Source organism: Salmo salar, chromosome 13 (genome assembly GCF_965601325.2).
Source record: "Salmo salar chromosome 13, fSalSal1, whole genome shotgun sequence".
NCBI lineage: Eukaryota > Metazoa > Chordata > Actinopteri > Salmoniformes > Salmonidae > Salmo > Salmo salar.
Window position 1 is genome coordinate 43,647,501 of NC_138303.1, and position 22,194 is coordinate 43,669,694.

The 22,194-nt window shown below is 46.3% G+C and overlaps 1 protein-coding gene and 1 non-coding gene across 3 annotated transcripts in view; both read left to right on the top strand.

The window, feature by feature from the left end:
* Window positions 1-51, top strand: part of trnaa-ugc (transfer RNA alanine (anticodon UGC)) — a 76-nt gene extending 25 nt beyond the window's left edge. Inside the window, exon 1 of the tRNA in view lies at window positions 1-51. This exon is cut by the window's left edge and continues 25 nt beyond it. This is a non-coding gene — a tRNA (tRNA-Ala).
* Window positions 1-22,194, top strand: part of LOC106567057 (low-density lipoprotein receptor-related protein 1) — a 138,972-nt gene that overhangs the window by 62,899 nt on the left and 53,879 nt on the right. For both annotated transcript variants that reach the window (XM_014135894.3, XM_014135895.3), the window contains exons 4-11: window positions 3,983-4,102; window positions 4,378-4,506; window positions 4,848-4,954; window positions 5,277-5,430; window positions 20,371-20,533; window positions 21,000-21,222; window positions 21,366-21,558; window positions 21,884-22,033. In XM_014135894.3, the coding sequence (XP_013991369.1) occupies window positions 3,983-4,102; window positions 4,378-4,506; window positions 4,848-4,954; window positions 5,277-5,430; window positions 20,371-20,533; window positions 21,000-21,222; window positions 21,366-21,558; window positions 21,884-22,033 (1,239 nt within the window). The remainder of the gene's footprint in view (window positions 1-3,982; window positions 4,103-4,377; window positions 4,507-4,847; window positions 4,955-5,276; window positions 5,431-20,370; window positions 20,534-20,999; window positions 21,223-21,365; window positions 21,559-21,883; window positions 22,034-22,194) is intronic.

A 22,194-nucleotide genomic window follows, 5' to 3' on the forward strand; every position in this document is an offset into this window, starting at 1 on the left:
AGCATGGTGTTTGCAACGCCAGGGTTGTGGGTTCGATTCCCACGGAGGGCCAGCACAGAAAAAAAATGTATGAAATGTATGCATTCACTACTGTAAGTCGCTCTGGATAAGAGCGTCTGCTAAATGACTAAAATGTAATGTAAATGTTGTGCACCGGGGCCTCCCACTCTTTCTATTCTGGTTCGAGCCAGTTTGCGCTGTTCTGTGAAGGGAGTAGTACACAGCGTTGTACCAGATCTTCAGTTTCTAGGCAATTTCTCGCATGGAATAGCCTTCATTTCTGAGAACAAGAATAGACTGACAAGTTTCAGGAGAAAGGTCTTTGTTTCTGGCCATTTTGAGCCTGTAATCGAACCCACAAATGCTGATGCTCCAGATACTCAACTAGTCTAAAGAAGGCCAGTTTTATTGCTTCTTTAATCAGAACAACAGTTGTCAGCTGTGCTAACATAATTGCAAAAGGGTTTTCTAATGATCAATTAGCCTTTTAAAATGATAAACTTGGATTAGCTAACACAACGTGCCATTGGAACACAGGAGTGATGGTTGCTGATAATGGGCCTCTGTACGCCTATGTAGATATTCATTTTACATTTACATTTTAGTCATTTAGCAGACGCTCTTATCCAGAGCGACTTACAGTAGTGAATGCATACATTTCATACAATTTCATACATTTTTTTCTGTGCTGGCCCCCCGTGGGAATCGAACCCACAACCCTGGTGTTGCAAACACCATGCTCTACCAACTGAGCTACTTTAACATTCTGCCGTTTCCAGCCACAATAGTCATTTACAACATTAACAATGTCTACACTGTATTTCTGATCAATTTGATGTTATTTTATTGGACAAAAAAATTGCTTTTCTTTAAAAAACAAGGACATTTCTAAGTGACGCCAAACTTTTGTACGGTAGTATATGTTTAGATTAGAGACCGCTTGAAATTGAAATTTAAGTTCTTTGGACAATATCTACATATTGCAGTACTAATTTTGATGGTTAAAGCTAGAGGCTCTGGCTAAAGGATGGTGAGGTGGTGGCCTGTGGCTGATGTTGGCTTGGAGAGGCAGCACCCTGGCTCCCATTGGCACGGTTTGCCTCTGTGTGAATGTTAGTGTCGGTCATTTGGCACAGTGGGTTTCAGTGAATAGGTGTGATCCGGGGCACACAGTGTTAGCCTGCGGCTCTTCCTCTCAGCGAGACCACACAAAAGGGCCATTGTATCCCCGGGTGCCCCACAGGCTTTACATAACGAGGACCCTTCAGTTGTCCAACCCCGGTTTGCTCCGCTCTCTCCTCTGGCCAGCCCCAACGGGTCCGCCATGCTGCTGATGGTCCCCTTTCAGCTCTGGCTGTCCCCTCAGCATGGTTGGACAGGGCTGTGGTGTGGACGTCCCTTTCCTCTCGTTTAGACCATTGTTGAGCACTGACTGAGAAGATTCTACTTCCTGTGCGATACTATACTGTCCTCCCATTTTGATGCTGTTCTACTCAATCTTACTGCGTAAGATCGTATAGTCTGCTTTGGTGCTACATGTTTACTTATCTAGGAAAGGGGGTTATTTGAGGATTCCATGCTCTGCAAGCTTGGTGATGATGCTCCGACTCAGAGTCTTCATCTCACTTCCTTGCGCTCGTGTGGTTATCTATGTTTCTTGGCAGTTCTTTGCTGGTGCACTGCAGTCTTCTCTCAGACAGACGCCGTGCTGTATGTGGCCACATCTCTCATACCTGCCATTTTGATCTGGGCTGTTTGAGATTGTTCTCAGGAAGCATGCTGATGACTGCAGCGGGGCGGAGACTGCTGCATATGTTGTTTTCATATCAGCATCTACTGTATGAGCCTGTAGTAGGAGAGTGGGACAGGCCCTCTAGCTCTGCTTCCCAATCAGCTCATCTGTCACTGTACTGTAGACCGCCATACACTGTGGCACCCATAACTCTGTGGCGATCAGGTAGGGTGACCGTACTGTATATCTCAGGGTTAACCCAGTTTCCTGCATACCCCCCATTATTCCTTCTCTGGGAGGAGGTTGGGGTTTTCCTTTCTGTCGATCAGGGACTCAAATGACCCAGGAGCCTGTGTGTGTGTGTGTGTGTGTGTGTGTGTGTGTGTGTGTGTGTGTGTGTGTGTGTGTGTGTGTGTGTGTGTGTGTGTGTGTGTGTGTGTGTGTGTGTGTGTGTGTGTGTGTGTGTGTGTGTGTGTGTGTGTGTGTGTGTGTGTGTGTGTGTGTGTGTGTGTGTGTCAAATCCAATTGTATTGGTCACATACACGTGTTTAGCAGATGTTATTGTGGGTGTAGCGAAATGCTTGTGTTCCTAGCTCCAACAGTGCAGTAATGTCTAACAATTCACAACAATACACACAAATCTAAAAGAATGGAATTAAGAAATATAAATATTAGGACGAGCAATGTCGGAGTGGCATTGATTAAAATACAGTAAAATAGAATATAAACATATGAGATGAGTAAAGCAGTATGTAAACATTATTAAAGTGACTAGTGTTCCATTATTAAAGTGACCAGTGATTCCTTGTCTATGTATATAGAGCAGCAGCCTCTAAGGTGCAGGGTTGAGTAACCGGGTGGTAGTCGGCTAGTGATGGCTGTTTAACAGTCTGATGGCCTTGAGATAGAAGCTGTTTTTCAGTCTCTCGGTCCCAGCTTTGCACCTGTACTGACCTCACCTTCTGGATGATAGCGGGGTGAACAGGCAGTGGCTTGGGTGGTTTATGTCCTTGATCTTTTTGGCCTTCCTGTGACATTGGGTGCTGTAGGTGTCCTGGAGGGCAGGTAGTTTTCCACCGGTGATGCGTTGGGCAGACTGCACCACCCTCTTGAGAGCGTTTACATTTACGGGCGGTGCAGTTGCCGTACCAGGCGGTGGTACAGCCCGACAGGATGCTCTCAATTGTGCATCTGTAAAAGTTTGAGGTTTTTAGTTTCCATGACAGATTTATTCAGCCTCCTGAGATTGAAGAGGCACTGCTGCGCCTTCACCACACTGTCTGTGTGGGTGGACCATTTCAGATTGTCAGTGATGTGTATGTCGAGGAACTTGACTTGTGATCCTGTCAATGTGGATAGGGGCGTGCTCCATCTGCTGTTTCCTGAAGTCCACGATCAACAATTTTTATTTTTTTTGACGTTGAGTGAGATGTTATTTTCCTGGCACCACTCTCCCAGGGTCCTCACCTCATCCCTGTAGGCTGTCTCGTCATTGTTGGTAATCAGGCCTACTACGGTTGTGTCATCTGCAAACTTGATGATTGAGTTGGAGGCGGGCATGGCCACTCAGTCATGGGTGAACAGGGAGTACAGGAGAGGGCTGAGAACGCACCCTTGTGGAGCCCCTGTGTTGAGGATAAGCGAAGTGGAGGTGTTGTTTCCTACCTTCACCACCTGGGGTCGGCCCGTCAGGAAGTCAAGGATCCAGTTGGGCGGGGTGATGAGCTTGGAGGGCACTATGGTGTTGAATGCTGAGCTATAGTCAATGAACAGCATTCTTACGTAGGTATTCCTCTTGACCAGATAGGGCAGTGTGATGGCGTTTGCACCGTCTGTGGATGTATTGGGGCAGTAAGCAAATTTAAGTGGGTGTAAGGTAGAGGTGATTTGGTCCTTAAATATCCTCTCAAAGCACTTCATGATGACAGAAGTGAATGTTATGAGTCGATAGTCATTTAGTTCAGTTACCTTTGCTTTCTTGGGTACAGTAACAATGGTGGACATCTTGAAGCAAGTGGGGACAGCAGACTGGGAAAGGGAGAGATTGAATATGTCCGTAAACACTCCGGCCAGCTCGTGCGTGTGTGTGCGTGTGTGCGTGTGTGCGTGTGTGTGTGTGTGTGTGTGTGTGTGTGTGTGTGTGTGTGTGTGTGTGTGTGTACCATGCCGTTTGGTTCCAGCCAGGTTTCCGTCCATGTGTTTGTTCTCATTGGGACCCCCTGTTTCTCTCTCTCTCTCTCTCTGTGGTAGAGCTTGGACCAGACTGTGCCACCCATGGCTGCACGGGAAACTGCTCTGTGACGCACCAAGGGCCCAAGTGTTACTGCAACGTCGGCTATGAAGTCAGCCAGGATGGAAAGACATGCAAAGGTGAGACCGACACCTGGCCATATTCATGTAGTTACAGTAGCCCTAGAAAAACAGTCCCAGGCCTGACCAGTGGCTGGCTGACTGGCCTACTGTCAACTGACTGATTCACTCACTCAGTCATTGACTCACTCACTGGCTGACTGATTCATTCGCCTACTCACTGGCTGGCTGACTCACTGGCTGGCTGACTCACTGGCTGGCTGACTCACTGGCTGGCTGACTCACCGAGTCACTCGCTGGCTGACTCACTGACTGTGCCCTGCCTGCCTCCTCAGATTTCAACGAGTGCAGTGTGTACAGGACCTGCAGTCAGACATGTTCCAACAACGAGGGCTCCTACACCTGCAGCTGTGTGGAGGGCTACCTACTGCAGCCAGACAACCGCTCCTGCAAGGCCAAGAATGGTGAGACACACACACACACACACCACAGCCTCCCGGGTCACATTAACATATTGTGCAGATGTGAGGTGTACATGTGCTAAGTTGCCCAAGAGCAAAGCTAGACTTTATTTAAAATATCAAAAACGAATAATTGCGATTCAGTTAATTTTTTTCTCTTTGAGTCTGTTATTTGAAGTCTTGTCATGCTGTGTTATAGTGGGGGAATCAGATTTGCATGGTGTGACAGTCTGTAACGCTGTTACCATTTAATTTACAGGGATGAGATGTCAGACAGATGCAATGAGTCTGTGACCTTTCTTCCCCTCTCCCTCTCTCTCTCTCTTCTCCTATCCGTCTCTCAGATCCTGTGGAGCAGCTACCAGTGCTGCTGATCACTAACCTGAATGACATCCGCTGTACGTCGCTGAGCGGCATGCCGACCCGCCTCCCAGCCATAAGCACCAACCAGGTGAGCATTTCTCTGGAAGAATTTGAACAGGCTGAGGCCTGGCTGGTTTAGACACACATACTCTATCGACAGTGACGGTATCCAGTCTAGTGCCCTTTGACACAGCCTCTCTCATCTCTCTCAACTGTCATCCTCTCTCACTACCTGTTCAATAAGTCCCGTTTGACTTACACCAATGACCCCATTGGAAATAAGTGTTGTATAACGCTTTCATGTCTTCTGGGATTTGAAACTATTGTGAAGTGCCTTTTTGGTCTTTTGAAAAAACGCTTTATAAAACCCAATGTATTATTCATTACCTGCTTATTTTGTCCAAAAATAGACCACTGCCATGGATTTCAACTACGCCCAGGAGACGGTTTGCTGGATCGACGTGGGCGACTCGCCCGCCAACACCCATCTGAAGTGTGCCTCCATCCCAGAGCTGAAGACGGTCACTGACATCAGGATCATTAACATCTCCCTCAGCCTGCACCGTGAGTAGAACACACACACACACACACACACACACACACACACACACACACACACACACACACACACACACACACATAAACGTGCACACACACGCACAGCCTGTACCGTGTGTAGAGGAGCCTACCTACCGGTCCTTTTTTTGACCTATTCCACCCTCCTGTATATTCATTAGGAGAGACACTGGTGAAGGTGAGGGAGGAAACCGATGAGACAGATGGGAGTGGAGAGGAAAGATGTAGAGATATAGATATATATAGATATAAAGAGAGAGGTATAGATGTATAGCGAGGAAAGATGTAGACGTATAGAGAGGAGATGTATGTATAAAAAGAAGCCTCGACTAGCCTACCGCTCCAACTGGAGACACACACACACGTACGTACGCACACACAGTAGAGGTGATGCAATAACCACCCGGCGGCGTCCGACTCTGAAACCTGCTCGTGGCAGCATAAAAGTTCTGAGCAGAAGTGCTGAGCACAGCAGTATTCCAGTAAAGGTTCCTCTTCCTGAACAGTGCTGCCCTGACATGGTGCTAAATCACTAAGGATCAAAGCGTGGCTGATATACAATAATATCACCCAGAGAGGAGTACTTACAATATGTCCTCCGAGGGTTAACTGGCACATTGTGCCGTACAGCTTGATGTACCGACCCCACAATAAAGTAGACCGCAACACACTGTTGATTATGTAAGGTTTGTCACGTTAGCCAGTAGCCGTGATCCATTATAAACCACCTCCCATTTATTGATTCTGATTGGACAGATTTACAGCGGGTTTGTTTCAAACGGCACCCTATTCCCCATGGGGCTGGTCAAAAGTAAGGCTCCGGTCAAAACAAGTGCTCTATAAAAGGAATTGAGTGCCATTTGGGAATGTCTGGCCTGCAGTTTGAATGTCCTCACAGGCCCTGCATTAACTCAGGGCTGTCATCTGTTGGGCGACACACACACTTGCACACAACCCTGGCACAATTATTAGAATGGGGAAACTCACTTGTTAATATGGATTTAAGATTGATCATTACACAAGGTTTGTCTTTGTGTCTTCCTGACAGAGTGCTATTACTAGTGGGCAGGAGTGTATGCGTGGTGTGTGTGTGTGTGTGTGTGTGTGTGTGTGTGTGTGTGTGTGTGTGTGTGTGTGTGTGTGTGTGTGTGTGTGTGTGTATATACATTCTTCAACTGTTTTCCATCCTAAAAAAATGTGAATAAGAAAGGCTTTGATTTCTGGTCAAACAACTACCAGATAAAGTGTTAAAGTATTAGAAATACATCAAAACACAATAATGTTGAATAAAAACCCCTGACAACTAATATCAACACTTACATTTAGTTTTGGAGAAATGATTTGAGTTTAAGAAACATTGCCTAGTATAGCCATTACCATAAACCCACATCTTTAAGATATTTTCTAATGTCTCTCCCTCATGAGGGTTAATGAAAGTAACAAGTAAAGGTAGATGGTAGACCTACCAATTAGTTATATTGTTTTTACTGATATTACGTTTGTTTACGAATTATTAAGTGATTCAGACTCGGAATTCTGTTACAAGATCGGAGTTACTGCAATTTCATTGGCTCAAAGAGGAAGTCATAGGAGTCACAAAGCACAGTTGGGTCACCTGCTACTGTCCTCCCTTCCACTGGCATACTGTTATGTTCAGCTCAGAACTGTTTTCTTTGTCTTTCTGTCCTCTGGTGTTCAAAGCAAGACTGTTAAAGCAGTCTGGACAACCCCTCCCTCTCACTCTGTCTCTCTGCTGCTGGTCTCTCTGCTGCTGGTCTCTCTGCTGCTGGTCTCTCTGCTGCTGGTCTCTCTGCTGCTGGTCTCTCTGCTGCTGGTCTCTCTGCTGCTGGTCTCTCTGCTGCTGGTCTCTCTGTCTCTGTCTTCTCTGTCTCTGTCTTCTCTGTCTCTGTCTTCTCTGTCTCTGTCTTCTCTGTCTCTGTCTTCTCTGTCTCTGTCTTCTCTGTCTCTGTCTTCTCTGTCTCTGTCTTCTCTGTCTCTGTCTTCTCTCTCTCGCTCTCTTCTCTCTCTCGGTCTCTTCTCTCTCTGCTGCTGTCTCCTCTCTCTCTCTCTCTGCTGCTGTCTCCTCTCTCTCTCTGCTCTCTCTGCTGCTGTCTCCTCTCTCTCTCTGCTGCTGTCTCCTCTCTCTCTCTGCTGCTGTCTCCTCTCTCTCTCTGCTGCTGTCTCCTCTCTCTCTCTGCTGCTGTCTCCTCTCTCTCTCTGCTGCTGTCTCCTCTCTCTCTCTGCTGCTGTCTCCTCTCTCTCTCTGCTGCTGTCTCCTCTCTCTCTCTGCTGCTGTCTCCTCTCTCTCTCTGCTGCTGTCTCCTCTCTCTCTCTGCTGCTGTCTCCTCTCTCTCTCTGCTGCTGTCTCCTCTCTCTCTCTGCTGCTGTCTCCTCTCTCTCTCTGCTGCTGTCTCCTCTCTCTCTCTGCTGCTGTCTCCTCTCTCTCTCTCTCTCTGCTGCTGTCTCCTCTCTCTCTCTGCTGCTGTCTCCTCTCTCTCTCTCTCTGCTGCTGTCTCCTCTCTCTCTCTCTCTGCTGCTGTCTCCTCTCTCTCTCTCTCTGCTGCTGTCTCCTCTCTCTCTCTCTCTGCTGCTGTCTCCTCTCTCTCTCTCTCTGCTGCTGTCTCCTCTCTCTCTCTCTGCTGCTGCTGTCTCCTCTCTCTCTCTCTCTGCTGCTGCTGTCTCCTCTCTCTCTCTCTCTGCTGCTGTCTCCTCTCTCTCTCTCTCTGCTGCTGTCTCCTCTCTCTCTCTCTCTGCTGCTGTCTCCTCTCTCTCTCTCTCTGCTGCTGTCTCCTCTCTCTCTCTCTCTGCTGCTGTCTCCTCTCTCTCTCTCTCTCTGCTGCTGTCTCCTCTCTCTCTCTCTCTCTGCTGCTGTCTCCTCTCTCTCTCTCTCTCTGCTGCTGTCTCCTCTCTCTCTCTCTCTCTGCTGCTGTCTCCTCTCTCTCTCTACTCTCTCTGCTGCTGTCTCCTCTCTCTCTACTGCTCTCTCTTCTCTCAATTCAATTTGCTTTATTGGCATGACGTAACAATGTACATATTGCCAAAGATTACTTTACTATTTACAGTATGAAAATAATAAGAATCAAAATTGTCAATGGGACAACAGTAACAACAATATCCAAGGGTCAAAATAACCATACATTGAACAATAACAATAAGCATACAGTAGAGGACATGTGCAGGTTTATTGGTCTGTCAGACACTGTCCCTCAACATATGGCAGGCAGCAATGTAGTGCGCTGCCAACCCACAGCTCTCTGCGTCCTCTCCCAACAGGACGGGTAGCCTATCCTCATCAGAGAGGTCTTTGAAACCTTGAATAAGGGTTTCAAATTTGGGGAAATGACACACTCTAATTGTTTTATATTTTTGACATTTTGTCAGGAAATACAGCTCTGTCTCAGGTTCTGCTGATGTGCAGTGGTTGCACAGCCTTTCCTCTACAGGGAGCCAGGTTTTCCTGTGTCTACCCTTCTCAATGGCAAGGCTGTGCTCACTGAGCCTGTACTTTGTCAAGGTGTTTCTAAGGTTTTGATCAGTAACCATGGTCTAATAGTTAGCCACGGTGTACTGTCCATTTAGGGCCAGATAGCACTGCATTTTGCTTTGTGCTTGTGTTTCCTAATAAGCAATGTAGTTTTAATTGTGTTGTAATTTGTTTTATTCTGCTTGATTGGCTGTTCTGAGGCTTCAGTGTGTTAGTAGAACAGGTTTGTGAACTCAGCCCCAGGACCAGCTGGATGAGGGGACTCTTTTCTTTGCTCAGCTCTTGGCATTGCAGGGCTTGGTAATGATATGAGAAGGAGGTCACTGTATTTTAGATGTTTCCAAAACTGAATTGCTCTTTTTATTATTAGTGGATATTGGCCTAATTCTGCCCTGCATGCATTGTTTGTAGTTGTCCTTTGGACATGTAGGAGAATCTTACAGAACTCTGCATGCAGGGTTTCAATGGGGTGTTTGTCCCATTTGGTGAAATCTTGTTTAGCAAGTGGACCCCACACCTCGTTGCCATAAAGTGCAATTGGTTCAATGACACATTCAATTAGTTTCAGCCAAATTTGAATAGGTATTTCATTTTGAATTAGTTTTTTTTAATGGCGTAGAATTCCCTGCGTAATTTCTCTGTTCATTCACTGCCTCATTAAGGTGTCCAGTTGAGCTTATTTTTAAACTTCAGTAATTGTAGTGTGTACAGTACTCTATATATATTGTACCAATTGAGAACTTTGGTCTAATTCCCTGAGATCTGGATCTTCTCTGGAAAATGTATTATTTTAGTCTTTTTGGGGTTTACTGCCAGGGCCCAGGTCTGACAGTACTGCTCTAGCAGGTCCAGGCTCTGCTGTAGTCCATGTGCTGTGGGGGTTTACTGCCAGGGCCCAGGTCTGACAGTACTGCTCTAGCAGGTCCAGGCTCTGCTGTAGGTCATGTGCTGTGGGTGACAGCAGGCATAGGTCATCTGTGAAGAGTAGGCATTTAATCTCTGAATTGTGGAGACTAACACCAGGGGCTGAGGATTTTTCTAGAATAGTGGCCAATTCGTTGATGTAAATATTGAAGAATGCAGGGCCCAGATTGCAACCCTGCGAAGGCCCCACCACTTGGTTAAAGGAATCTGTTCTTTTCTTGGCAAATTTAATGCTGCACGTATTGCCAGTATACATTGATTTAATTACATCATGCGTTTTACCCCCTACACCACTTTCAATAACTCTGTAGAACAGTGCTGTATGCCAAATAGATTCAAATGCTTTTTAGAAGTTGATAAAGCAAGCGTATATTTTGGTGGACATGTTTATCTATCAGGGTGTGTAAGTTGTAAATATGATCAGTCTTGCGATGTTTTGGTATAAATCCAATTTGGCTTTTACTCAAGACGTTGTGCTTATTAAGGAAGTTTAGAACTCTTACATTGATGATACTACAGAAAGCCTTCCCCAGGTTACTGTTCACACAAATGCCTCGGTAATTGTTAGGGTCAAATTTGTCTCCGTTCTTAAAGATTGGGGTTATGAGTCCTTGATTCCAGATGTCAGGGAAATAACCTACACTCAGGATCAAATTAAACAGTTTTAATATAGCCAATTGAAATTTTGCACTTGTGAGTTTGAGCATCTCATCTAGGAAGCCATCAAGACGCTTGCTTTCTTAAATTTGAGGGCCTGAAGTTTCTTATAGAGCTCCTGGTCAGTAATTGGAGTCCAATGGATTTTGATTGTCCTTTATACACTGCTCAAAAAAATAAAGGGAACACTTAAACAACACAATGCAACTCCAAGTCAATCACACTTCTGTGAAATCAAACTGTCCACTTAGGAAGCAACACTGATTGACAATACATTTCACATGCTGTTGTGCAAATGGAATAGACAACAGGTGAAAATTATAGGCAATTAGCAAGACACCCCCAATAAAGGAGTGGTTCTGCAGGTGGGGACCACAGACCACTTCTCAGTTCCTATGCTTTCTGGCTGATGTTTTGGTCACTTTTGAATGCTGGCGGTGCTTTCACTCTAGTGGTAGCATGAGACGGAGTCTACAACCCACACAAGTGGCTCAGGTAGTGCAGCTCATCCAGGATGGCACATCAATGCGAGCTGGGGCAAGAAGGTTTGCTGTGACTGTCAGCGTAGTGTCCAGAGCATGGAGGCGCTACCAGGAGACAGGCCAGTACATCAGGAGATGTGGAGGAGGCCGTAGGAGGGCAACAACCCAGCAGCAGGACCGCTACCTCCACCTTTGTGCAAGGAAGAGCAGGAGAAGCACTGCCAGAGCCCTGTAAAATGACCTCCAGCAGGCCACAAATGTGCATGTGTCTGCTCAAACGGTCAGAAACAGACTCCATGAGGGTGGCATGAGGGCCCGACATCCACAGGTGGGGGTTGTGCTTACAGCCCAACACCGTGCAGGACGTTTGGCATTTGCCAGAGAACACCAAGATTGGCAAATTCGCCACTGGCGCCCTGTGCTCTTCACAGATGAAAGCAGGTTCACACTGAGCACGTGACAGACGTGACAGAGTCGAGACGCCGTGGAGAACGTTCTGCTGCCTGCAACATCCTCCAGCATGACCGGTTTGGCGGTGGGTCAGTCATGGTGTGGGGGTGGCATTTCTTTGGGGGGCCGCACAGCCCTCCATGTGCTCTCCAGAGGTAGCCTGACTGCCATTAGGTACCGAGATGAGATCCTCAGACCCTTTGTGAGACCATATGCTGGTGCGGTTGGCCCTGGGTTCCTCCTAATGCAAGACAATGCTAGACCTCATGTGGCTGGAGTGTGTCAACAGTTCCTGCAAGAGGAAGGCATTGATGCTATAGACTGGCCCGCCCGTTCCCCAGACCTGAATCCAATTGAGAACATCTGGGACATCATGTCTCGCTCCATCCACCAACGCCACGTTGCACCACAGACTGTCCAGGAGTTGGCGAATACTTTAGTCCAGGTCTGGGAGGAGATCCCTCAGGAGACCATCCGCCACCTCATCAGGAGCATGCCCAGGCGTTGTAGGGAGGTCATACAGGCACGTGGAGGCCACACACACACTACTGAGCCTCATTTTGACTTGTTTTAAGGACATTACATCAAAGTTGGATCAGCCTGTAGTGTGGTTTTCCACTTTAATTTTGAGTGTGACTCCGAATCCAGACCTCCATGGGTTGATAAATTGGATTTCCATTGATTATTTTTGTGTGATTTTGTTGTCAGCACATTCAACTATGTAAAGAAAAAAGTATTTAATAAGATTATTTCATTCATTCAGATCTAGGATGTGTTGTTTAAGTGTTCATCACCAAGTGTTCATCACCATTTAAGTGTTCATCACCATGAAGAGAATGATATTCATATCCATCATTATGCGTTTCTATACAGTACAGATCAGGGACCCATGATGTCATTCCGTTGCTGTAATTCCGTTACCGTAATCAACTTCACCTCCTGTAGTTCAATAACCCCAAGTAATTATTTTAGGTGTCATAGCTGACACCCCATTCTTTCTGCAGACGTCTGAGTTCTTATATAAAAAACTAATCTCCCCAATTTTGTGTGTTATGATCTTGTCCCATTGCTGCAACTCCCCAACGGGCTCGGGAGAGGCGAAAGTCGAGTCATACCTCCTTCGAAACATGACCCACCCAACCGCGCTTCTTAACATCCGCCTGCTTAACCCGGAAGCCAGCTGCACCAATGTGTCGGAGGAAACACCGTACAAATGAAGACCGAAGTCAGCCTGCAGGCACCCGGCCCACCACAAGGAGTCGCTAGTGCGCAATGAGCCAAGTAGAGCCCCCCCCCCCCCCCCCCTCTCCACAAACCCTCCCTTAACCCGGATCATGCTGGGCCAATTGTGCGCTGCCCTATGAGACTCCGGATCACGGCCGGTAATGACTCATGATGGAACCCCAGGCTGTAGTGACGCCTCAACACTGCGATGCAGTACCTTAGACCGCTGCGCCAGACTGTAATTCCGTTACGTGGAATTGCCCAAATTTCAAAATAATCAGTCACTGTTGACACTTGGAAAGAGTGCGTAGAATTTTGAGAAAGAGGTGAGGAGAGGACACAAGGAATCAAAGACAATTGAGAAGACACACATGCCGTCTTACACCCACATACAACCTAGTGTCTCTTTACCGTGTAGCCTACATTATAAACAGACTGATTTTAGTGAGTTATTAGCAGACTTGATAGCAGAGGTTGTCAGGAAGTGCTCACGTAGAGGAATCAGTCACGTGCTCTGTCTGCGAGCTCTCCATCTGGCTCCAACCGTACCTGTCAGTTGAGATAATGTAGCTGTTGTTACTGTGTGAAGGAGTGTTTGCTGTACAGTCACACCAGTGTGAGGTGGTGTGTTGAGGGCAGGAAGTGGCAGGGTGGTTAGGTTACCCATGAAACATACCTTTCCATTTCCCAGAAACAGAAAGATAATGTAAGAGAATCACTGTAAGGAAATGAGTTGTACTTTTCAATGATGTTGTTGCCCAACCCTCAACTCTCCAACTCACTCACTCACTCACTCACTCACTCACTCACTCACTCACTCACTCATAAAAATACACTTCCTAATGCAGAAAAGTGCAAATTCATGTTCATTACGTCCACCCAAACAAGCGAATACCTCTTGGTGCTGCTGTTCGATTGTTTTGTTTCTTCAAAGGTCAATTAAAGTGTAGTCTCCTAGTGCTGTTTTTGAAAAGATTGAAATTGAATTGGCAGCCAATTTCCTCTCAAGCCTTTTTTTGCTTCACACGTCCCTTGCACGCGTGTGTTTGTGTTTTCGAAACTAGTTTTGCTCATCTATATTCATTCAATCTCTGTCCTCCCGGGCTTGTTTTTATGAGTCTATGTATTTAGTTTCCTCCCTTGGAACATGAGATGGAGTGGGTCGCAAATTGTACTCTATTACCTATTTAGTGCAATACTTTCTATTGGGGCCCATAAGGTTCTGGTCAAATGTAGTGCACTTTATAGGGAATAGGGTGCCATTTGGGAAGCTGAGATGGCGAAATATGCCAAAACCATGGCGGCTGATTGTAAATAATTGATTTCCTTCTTGGAATTGCACCAATACTTTAGTAGTGTTTGAAATAAAGCAAATCAAATTGTATTGGTCACATACACATATTTAGCAGACGTTATTGCCAGGGTAGCAGTAGTATCTAACAATACACACATCTAAAAGTACAAGAATAGAATTAAGAAATATATACAGCCTTTGGAGAGTATTCAGACCCCTTTTTCCACATTTTGTTAGGTTAAATCTTTATTCTAAAATGTATTAAATTGTTTTTTCCCTCATCAATCTATTCACAATACCCCATAATGACAAAGCAAAACAAATGTTAGCAATTTTTTTTTCAAACTCAAATATCAAATTTTCATAAGTATTCAGACCCTTTTCTCAGTACTTTGTTGAAGAACCTTTGGCAGCGATTACAGCCTTGAGTCTTTTTGGGTATGACGCTCCAAGCTTGGCACACCTGTATTTGGAGAGTTTCTCCAATTCTATTTTCAGGTCTCTCCAGAGATGTTCGATTGGGTTCAGGTCCGGGCTCTGGTTGGGCCACTCAAGGACATTCAGAGACTTGTCCCAAAGCCACTCCTGTGTTGTCTTGGCTGTGTGCTTATGGTTGTTGTCCTGTCCCAGTCTGACATCCTGAGCGCTCTGGAGCAGGTTTTCATCAAGGGTCTCTCTGTACTTTGCTCTGTTCCTCTTTGCCTCGATCCTGACTAGTTTCCCAGAACCTGCCGCTGAAAAGCATCCCCACAGCATGATGCTGCCACCACCATGCTTCACCGTAGGGATGATGCCAGGTTTCCTCCAGAAGTGACGCTTGGCATTCAGGCCAAAGAGTTCAATCTTGGTTTCATTAGACCAAAGAATCTTGTTTCTCATATTCTGAGAGTCTTTAGGTGCCTTTTAGCAAAGTGGGCTGTCATGTGCCTTTTACTGAGGAGTGGCTTCCGTCTGCCCACTGTCCCATAAAGGCCTGATTGGTGGAGTGCCACAGAGATGGTTGTCCTTCTGGAAGGTTCTCCCATCTCCACAGAGGAACTCTAGAAGTCTGTCAGAGTGACCAATGGGTTCTTGGTCACCTCTCTGACCAATGCCCTTCTCTCCTGATTGCTCAGTTTGGCCGGGCAGCCAGCTCTAGGTAGTCTTGGTGGTTCCAAACTTCTTCCATTTAAGAATGATGGAGGCCACTGTGATCTTGGGGACCTTCAATGCTGCAGAAATGTTTTGGTACCCTTCCCCAGATCTGTGCCCCAACACAATCCTGTCTCGGAGCTCTACGGACAATTCCTTCAACCTCATGGCTTGGTTTTTGCTCTGACATGCACTGTCAACTGTGGGACCTTATATAGACAGGTGTGTGTCTTTCCAAATCATGTCCAATCAATTGAATTTACCACAGGTGGCCTCCAATCAAGTTGTAGAAACATCTCAAAGATGATCAATGGAAACAGGATCCACCTGAGCTCAATTTCAAGTCTCATAGCAACTGGTCTGAATACTTATGTAAATAAGGTATTTAAAAAAATATTTTCTCCCATTATTAAAGTGGCCAGTGTTCCATGTCTATGTGTATAGGGTCGCAGTCTCTAAGGTGCATGGTAGAGTAACCGGGTGGTAGTCGGCTAGTGACAGTGACTAAGTTCAGGGCAGGGTACTGGATGGAGGCTGGCAAGTGATGGCTGTTTAACAGTCTGATGGCCTTGAGATAGAAGCTGTTTTTCAGTCTCTCGGTCCCAGTTTTGATGAGCGGGGTGAACGGGCCATGGCTCGTGTGGTTGTTGTCCTTGATGATCTTTTTGGCCTTCCTGTGACATTTTGTGCTGTCGATGTCCTGTAGAGCAGGCAGTGTGCCCTTGGTGATACATTGGGCAGAACACACCACCCTCTGGAGAGCCCTGCGGTTGCGGGCGGTGCAGTTGCCGTACCAGGCAGTGATACAGCCTGACAGGATGCTCTCAATGGTGCATCTGTAAACGTTTGTGAGGGTCTTGAGGGCCAAGCCAAATTTCTTCAGCCTCCTGAGGTTGAAGACGCGCTGTTGCGCCCTCTTCGTCACACTGTCTGTGTGGGTGGACCATTTCAGATTGTCAGTGATGTGTACACCAAGGAACTTTAAACTTTCCACCTTCTCTACTGCGGTCCTGTGGATGGGGGCGTGCTCCCTGTCTCCTGATGGCCACGATCAGCTCCTTCGTTTTGTTGACGTTGAGGGAGAGGTTATTTTCCTGTCACCACTCTGCCAGGGCCATCACCTCCTCCCTGTAGGCTGTCTCGTCGTTGTTGTTGATCAGGCCTACCACTGTTTTCGTCTGATGATTGAGTTGGAGGCGCGTGTGGCCACGCAGTCATGGGTGAACAGGGAGTACAGGAAGGGGCTGAGCACGCACCCTTGTGGGGCCCCTGTGTTGAGGGTCAGCGTAGTGGTGTTGTTTAATGGTCCTGGCAGGGTTCTGGTGTTGTCTAAAGGGGTCTTCAGACTTTACGCAAGCGCAGCGCAACGCAGTATGTGAACGTTGTTCTACATCACAAAATGGGCGGCTCCTAGTAGTTCGCTCTGACGTTCGACGTACTCCTGTGCCAAATGAAAATTGCATTGCTAACCGAATATAATCTCAGCGACTTGTTCAAACAATAAACCAAACAGCATTGTAGCCTTATTAGAACCCCCTCAATATGTATTTAGTTTAGAATGAATAACTAGTAATTCCAGGCTGTTGTGAAATGGTAGAAACTGCTGTAACCGTCGTTTCTTTATGACCAAAACATGACGTTCTATTTTTAAGCTGATATGGGAGTGAATACGTTAAAGCGACATATCAAACTGTGATAATGTTGTAGGTTACACTTGCAAGTATAAGAATATTTGCCAGGGCATATTATTTCATTCTAAGTCTGATTTATTTCACATGGAGATGTGGGAAGCTAAAAAAGCTAGCTAGCTTTCGCGATTGAAAAAATAAATACATGGGCAAATGTTACCAAACATGATGATAATAATAGGCCTGCATTACGGTAGGCAGCTAATTGTTAAATTACACTTTCCATCCTTACCTTGGAATGGCCACTGTCTCTGCGCTGGTCTCCTGTGAGTGAGACAATGCTAGCTAGCCAATGGGAGCATAGTAGAACGCCCCTCTGAATAACTGGGTGTGGTTTTGCCTTAACTGCGTTGGGAAGAAAGGCGCAGCAAGGGAAGACGGCTCTTCCTTGCTTTCACCAAAAACGCGAAGACAAAAATAAACTACCTTCGCCCACTTGTGAATGGGAGTCTAGGAAACATGGGCCGGCGAGGGTAGTATCATGTTACCATAGGTATCTGTACTTTTTACTATTTATATTTTGTACTACTTTTACTTTTACTTCACTGCATTCCTAAAGAAAATAATGTACTTTCTTACTCCATATATTCTCCCTGACACCCAAAAGTACTAGTTACATTTTGAATGCTTAGCAGGACAGGAAGATGGTCCAATTCACGTACTTATCAAGAGAACATCCCTGGTCATCTCTACTGCCTCTGATCTAGTGGACTCACTAAACACACATGCTTCATTTGTATATGATGCCTAAGTGTTGGAGTGTGCCCCTGGCTATCCATACATTCCAATAACAAGAACATGGTGCCGTCTGTTTTGCTTAATAAAGGAATTTGAAATTATTTATACTTTTACTTTTGATACTTAAGTATATTTAATGATTTAATCTATTAAGGTATCTTTACTTTTACTTAAGTATGACAATTGGGTACTTTTTCCACCACTGGTCTTTGAGGGGCCAACCATGCTATGGGACTAAAAAACAGGGCATTTCGTGTCAGACCCATGGGATTCTAGGATAGGATATAACTGCTGGAGTCACAAGCTGGGATAGGCTAACTACAGGGGGGTGGGATGGGCCAGTGTGGCCCAACTTCAAAGTTGCTCTGTGGATTAACAATGGTTTTGGTTTGCGGGGCTGGTTGTTGGAGTACAGTGCAGTGTATTAGGAGCTCTCTCTCCCCTCTTTGAGGAAGCATGGTGGCAGCTGTTAAAACACAAGGCCACATGAGCCCCATTCCCCTCCCTCCCTCCCTCCCTCCCTCCCTCCCTCCCTCCCTCCCTCCCTCCCTCCCTCCCTCCCTCCCTCCCTCCCTCCCACAGCTGGGTCTCTCTGTGGGACCACCCTCCCCACCCCACCACCCCAGCCGCCTTCTCACACAGATAGACTCTCATTGTCAGAGCCCTTGCTGGGAAATCAGCTGGGAGATACTGGTCGGGACAATACACAGCCTCCAAAAGAACACCATTTAGCATTTCATTCAAACCCAGATCTTTTTCCACGTTCTGCTGTCTAAAGTTCCCAGTCAGTCAGACAGCGCTCAAACAGGGTGAGTGTGTGTTGTCGGTCTTTCACATGGAGAAAGTGTTACCCTTTCCACACTACCATACCGACTCAAACTGAACTTTACAGTGCTGGCTCTGATTTTTATCATTGTCCTTTCAAGAATGGTTCCAGCAACTATGTTGGATACATAACCAGTAGAGCTTGGCTTGGCTCAGCTCAGTAGTTTGAAAAGAGTATATACAGTTGAAGTCTGAAGTTTACATACACTTAGGTTGGAGTCATTAAAAGTTGTATTTCAACCACTCCACAAATTTCTTGTTAACAAACTATAGTTTTGGCAAGTCGGTTAGGACATCTACTTTGTGCATGACACAAGTCATTTTTCCAACAATTGTTTACAGACAGATTATTTCACTTATAATTCACTGTATCACAATTCCACAGGGTCAGAAGTTTACATACACTAAGTTGACTGTGCCTTTAAACAGCTTGGAAAATTCCAGAAAATTATGTCATGGCTTTAGAAGCTTCTGATAGGCTAATTGACGTAATTGGAGCCAATTGGAGGTGTACCTGTGGATGTATTTCAAGGCCTACCTTCAAACTCAGTGCCTCTTTGCTTGACATCATGGGAAAATCAAAAGTAATCAGCCAAGACCTCAGAAAAGATTGTAGACCTCCACAAGTCTGGTTCATCCTTGGGAGCAATTTCCAAATACCTGAAGATACCACGTTCATCTGTACAAACAATAGTACGCAAGTATAAACACCATGGGACCACGCATTTGTCATACCGCTCAGGAAGGAGACGCGTTCTGTCTCCTAGAGATGAACGTACTTTGGTGCGAAAAGTGCAAATCAATCCCAGAACAACAGCAAAGGACCTTGTGAAGATGCTGGAGGAAACGGGTACAAAAGTATCTCTATCCACAGTAAAACGAGTCCTATATCGACATAACCTGAAAGACCGCTCAGTAAGTAAGAAGCCACTGCTCCAAAACCACCATAAAAAGCCAGACTACGGTTTGCAACTGCACATGGGGGCAAAGATTGTACTTTTTGGAGAAATGTCCTCTGGTCTGATGAAAAAGAAAAATAGAACTGTTTGGCCGTAATGACCATCGTTATGTTTGGAGGTAAAAGGGGGAGGCTTGCAAGCCGAAGAACACCATCCCAACCGTGAAGCACAGGGGTGGCTGCATGATGTTGTGGGGATGTTTTGCTGCAGGAGGGACTGATGCACTTCACAAAATAGATGGCATCATGAGTGTGGAAAATTATGTGGATATATTGAAGCAACATCTCAAGACATCAGGCAGGAAGATAAAGCTTGGTCGCAAATGGGTCTTCCAAATGGACAATGACCCCAAGCATACTTCCAAAGTTGTGGCAAAATGGCTTAAGGACAACAAAGTCAAGGTATTGGAGTGGCTGTCACAAAGCTCTGACCTCAATCCTATAGAAAATGTGTTGGCAGAACTGAAAAAGCGTGTGCGAGCAAGGAGGCCTACAAACCTGACTCAGTTACACCAGCTCTGTCAGGAGGAATGGGCCAAAATTCACCCACCTTATTGTGGGAAGCTTGTGGAAGGCTACCCGACGCGTTTGACCCAAGTTAAACAATTTAAATGCTACCAAATACTAATTGAGTGTATGTAAACTTCTGACCAGCTGGGAATGTGATGAAAGAAATAAAAGCTGAAATAAATAATTATATTATTCGGACATTTCACATTCTTAAAATAAAGTTGTGATCCTAACTGACCTAAGACAGGGATTTTTTTACTAGGTAAAATGTATTTGGCTAAGGTGTATGTAAACATCCAACTTCAACTGTAAATGAGGCAGGGTGGGACCATGTCAGGTCACCAAGCAGGCTGTGGGTTGGGGTGGAGAGGGTTAATGCCTTTCTCTCAGTGGGTGAGATGGGCTTATGGGTTATGTTTGCGGTCACTGACACTGATTGGAGTTCAACTCTGATACGGCAGTCTCTCTCGGTCTCTCTCCCTCTCTATCCTGTCTCTCTCTTCCCTCTCCCCCTCACACTCATCCTCTCTCCCACACTTATCCTCTTCTCTCTATCCCTTCAGATGTGGGACAGATGGCTATTGACTGGCTGACCGGGAACTTCTACTTTGAGGACAACATGGATGATCGTATCTTTGTGTGCAATGCGGACGGCCAGACGTGTGTCACCCTGCTGGATCAGGAGCTCTACAACCCTAAAGGCATCGCCCTGGACCCCCTGATGGGGTGAGCACTACCCCACTAACAACCCCAGAGACCCCTGAAGTAGTGACCTCAGAAGATCCTTTGTTTACTTCCTTCTGGTCAGATGAATGCTGACCCAGCCCTTAGTCAGTGAAAACACTTCCTCTTCTCGCTCACACACACGCAACATGTGTATGATCACTTCATCTTGCTGACGGTGACACTTAAAAATAGTTTGGTGTATCCTGTGTGGTTCCTTTTTTACAAGGTGTCACTTCTCAGTTTTGGAAGGCATCTCCTGGTGAAGGATGTCGATGTCTCGGATATTAACCACCATTAACACAGATGGCACTTTTATGAGCTGCGTAAAGCAGCATGATTGAGGTCCAATATGAATTAAGGAAGTACCGTTAGTCTGTTGGAACACACAGTCAGTCCTTCCTTTTCCTCTCTTCAATCTCCCCACACGCTCATGGTTTCTTCATCTTTGCTCTCGCTCTCTCTACAGCAAGGTGTTCTTCACAGACTACGGTCAGACTCCCAAGGTGGAGCGTTGTGACATGGACGGTCAGAACCGGACCAAGCTGGTGGAAAGTAAGATCGTGTTCCCCCACGGTATCACACTGGACCTGGTCAACCGGCTGGTCTACTGGGCCGATGCCTACCTGGACTATATAGAGGTGGTGGACTACGAGGGCCAGAACAGACACACCATCATACAGGGCCTGCTGGTGAGGTCATGAATGAATCAAGGAAGATGTTCCATTAAAAAACACACACACACACACACACACACACACACACACACACACCACACACACCACACACACACAACCACCAACTCTGACTGTGTGTCTGTTGTTCATTCTGTCAGATTGAGCATCTGTACGGGCTGACCGTGTTTGAGAACTACCTGTACGCCACCAACTCCGACGAGGGCAACCTGAACCACGCTAAGACCAGTGTGATCCGGGTCAACCGCTTCAACTCCTCTGACTTCACGGTGGTGACCCGAGTGGACCGCGGCGCCGCCCTGCACGTGTACCATCAGAGACGTCAACCCCCAGGTAGGTAGACGCCCACAACCCCCTATGTATTTACCCAGATAGGCACTGAGGGTACAGGGCAATCATTGGCATGGATTGTGGTATGTAGTGTGGTCGGGCTTTTGTTCCAGCCCGGCACGTGTTCCACCAGAGACGCCGACCTCCGTGTAGGTACACGCCTAGGGTTGCAAAATTACAGTAACTTTCAAAAATTCCCGGGTTTTTCTGGTTGAAAGAGTTCAGAACGGTATCTAGTGTTATCTGTCTGTATCGATCGTCATAGTTGTTGCCATGTTGGTGCCTAGTGCTGACCTCTGACCCCGCTCTCTCGTCCCCTGGTGCCCAGTGAGAGAGAAGAGTCATGCGTGTGCCCCGGACCAGTTTAAGAAGCCAGGAGGCTGCTCCGACATCTGTCTGCTGGGGAACAGCCACAAGACCCGTACCTGCCGTTGTCGCTCTGGATTCAGCCTGGGCAGCGACGGGAAGTCCTGCAAGAGTAAGTACTTTACATACATGAAGTTTTGAATTAAATTGCATTCCGTACAGAGAGCATAGCGCAAAAATCACACACAACAGCACAGCACAGAACTCCATACAGCACAGTCCTGCAATTTATATTCTAGCAATATGAGTTGAAATACGTCTCTAGAACATCAT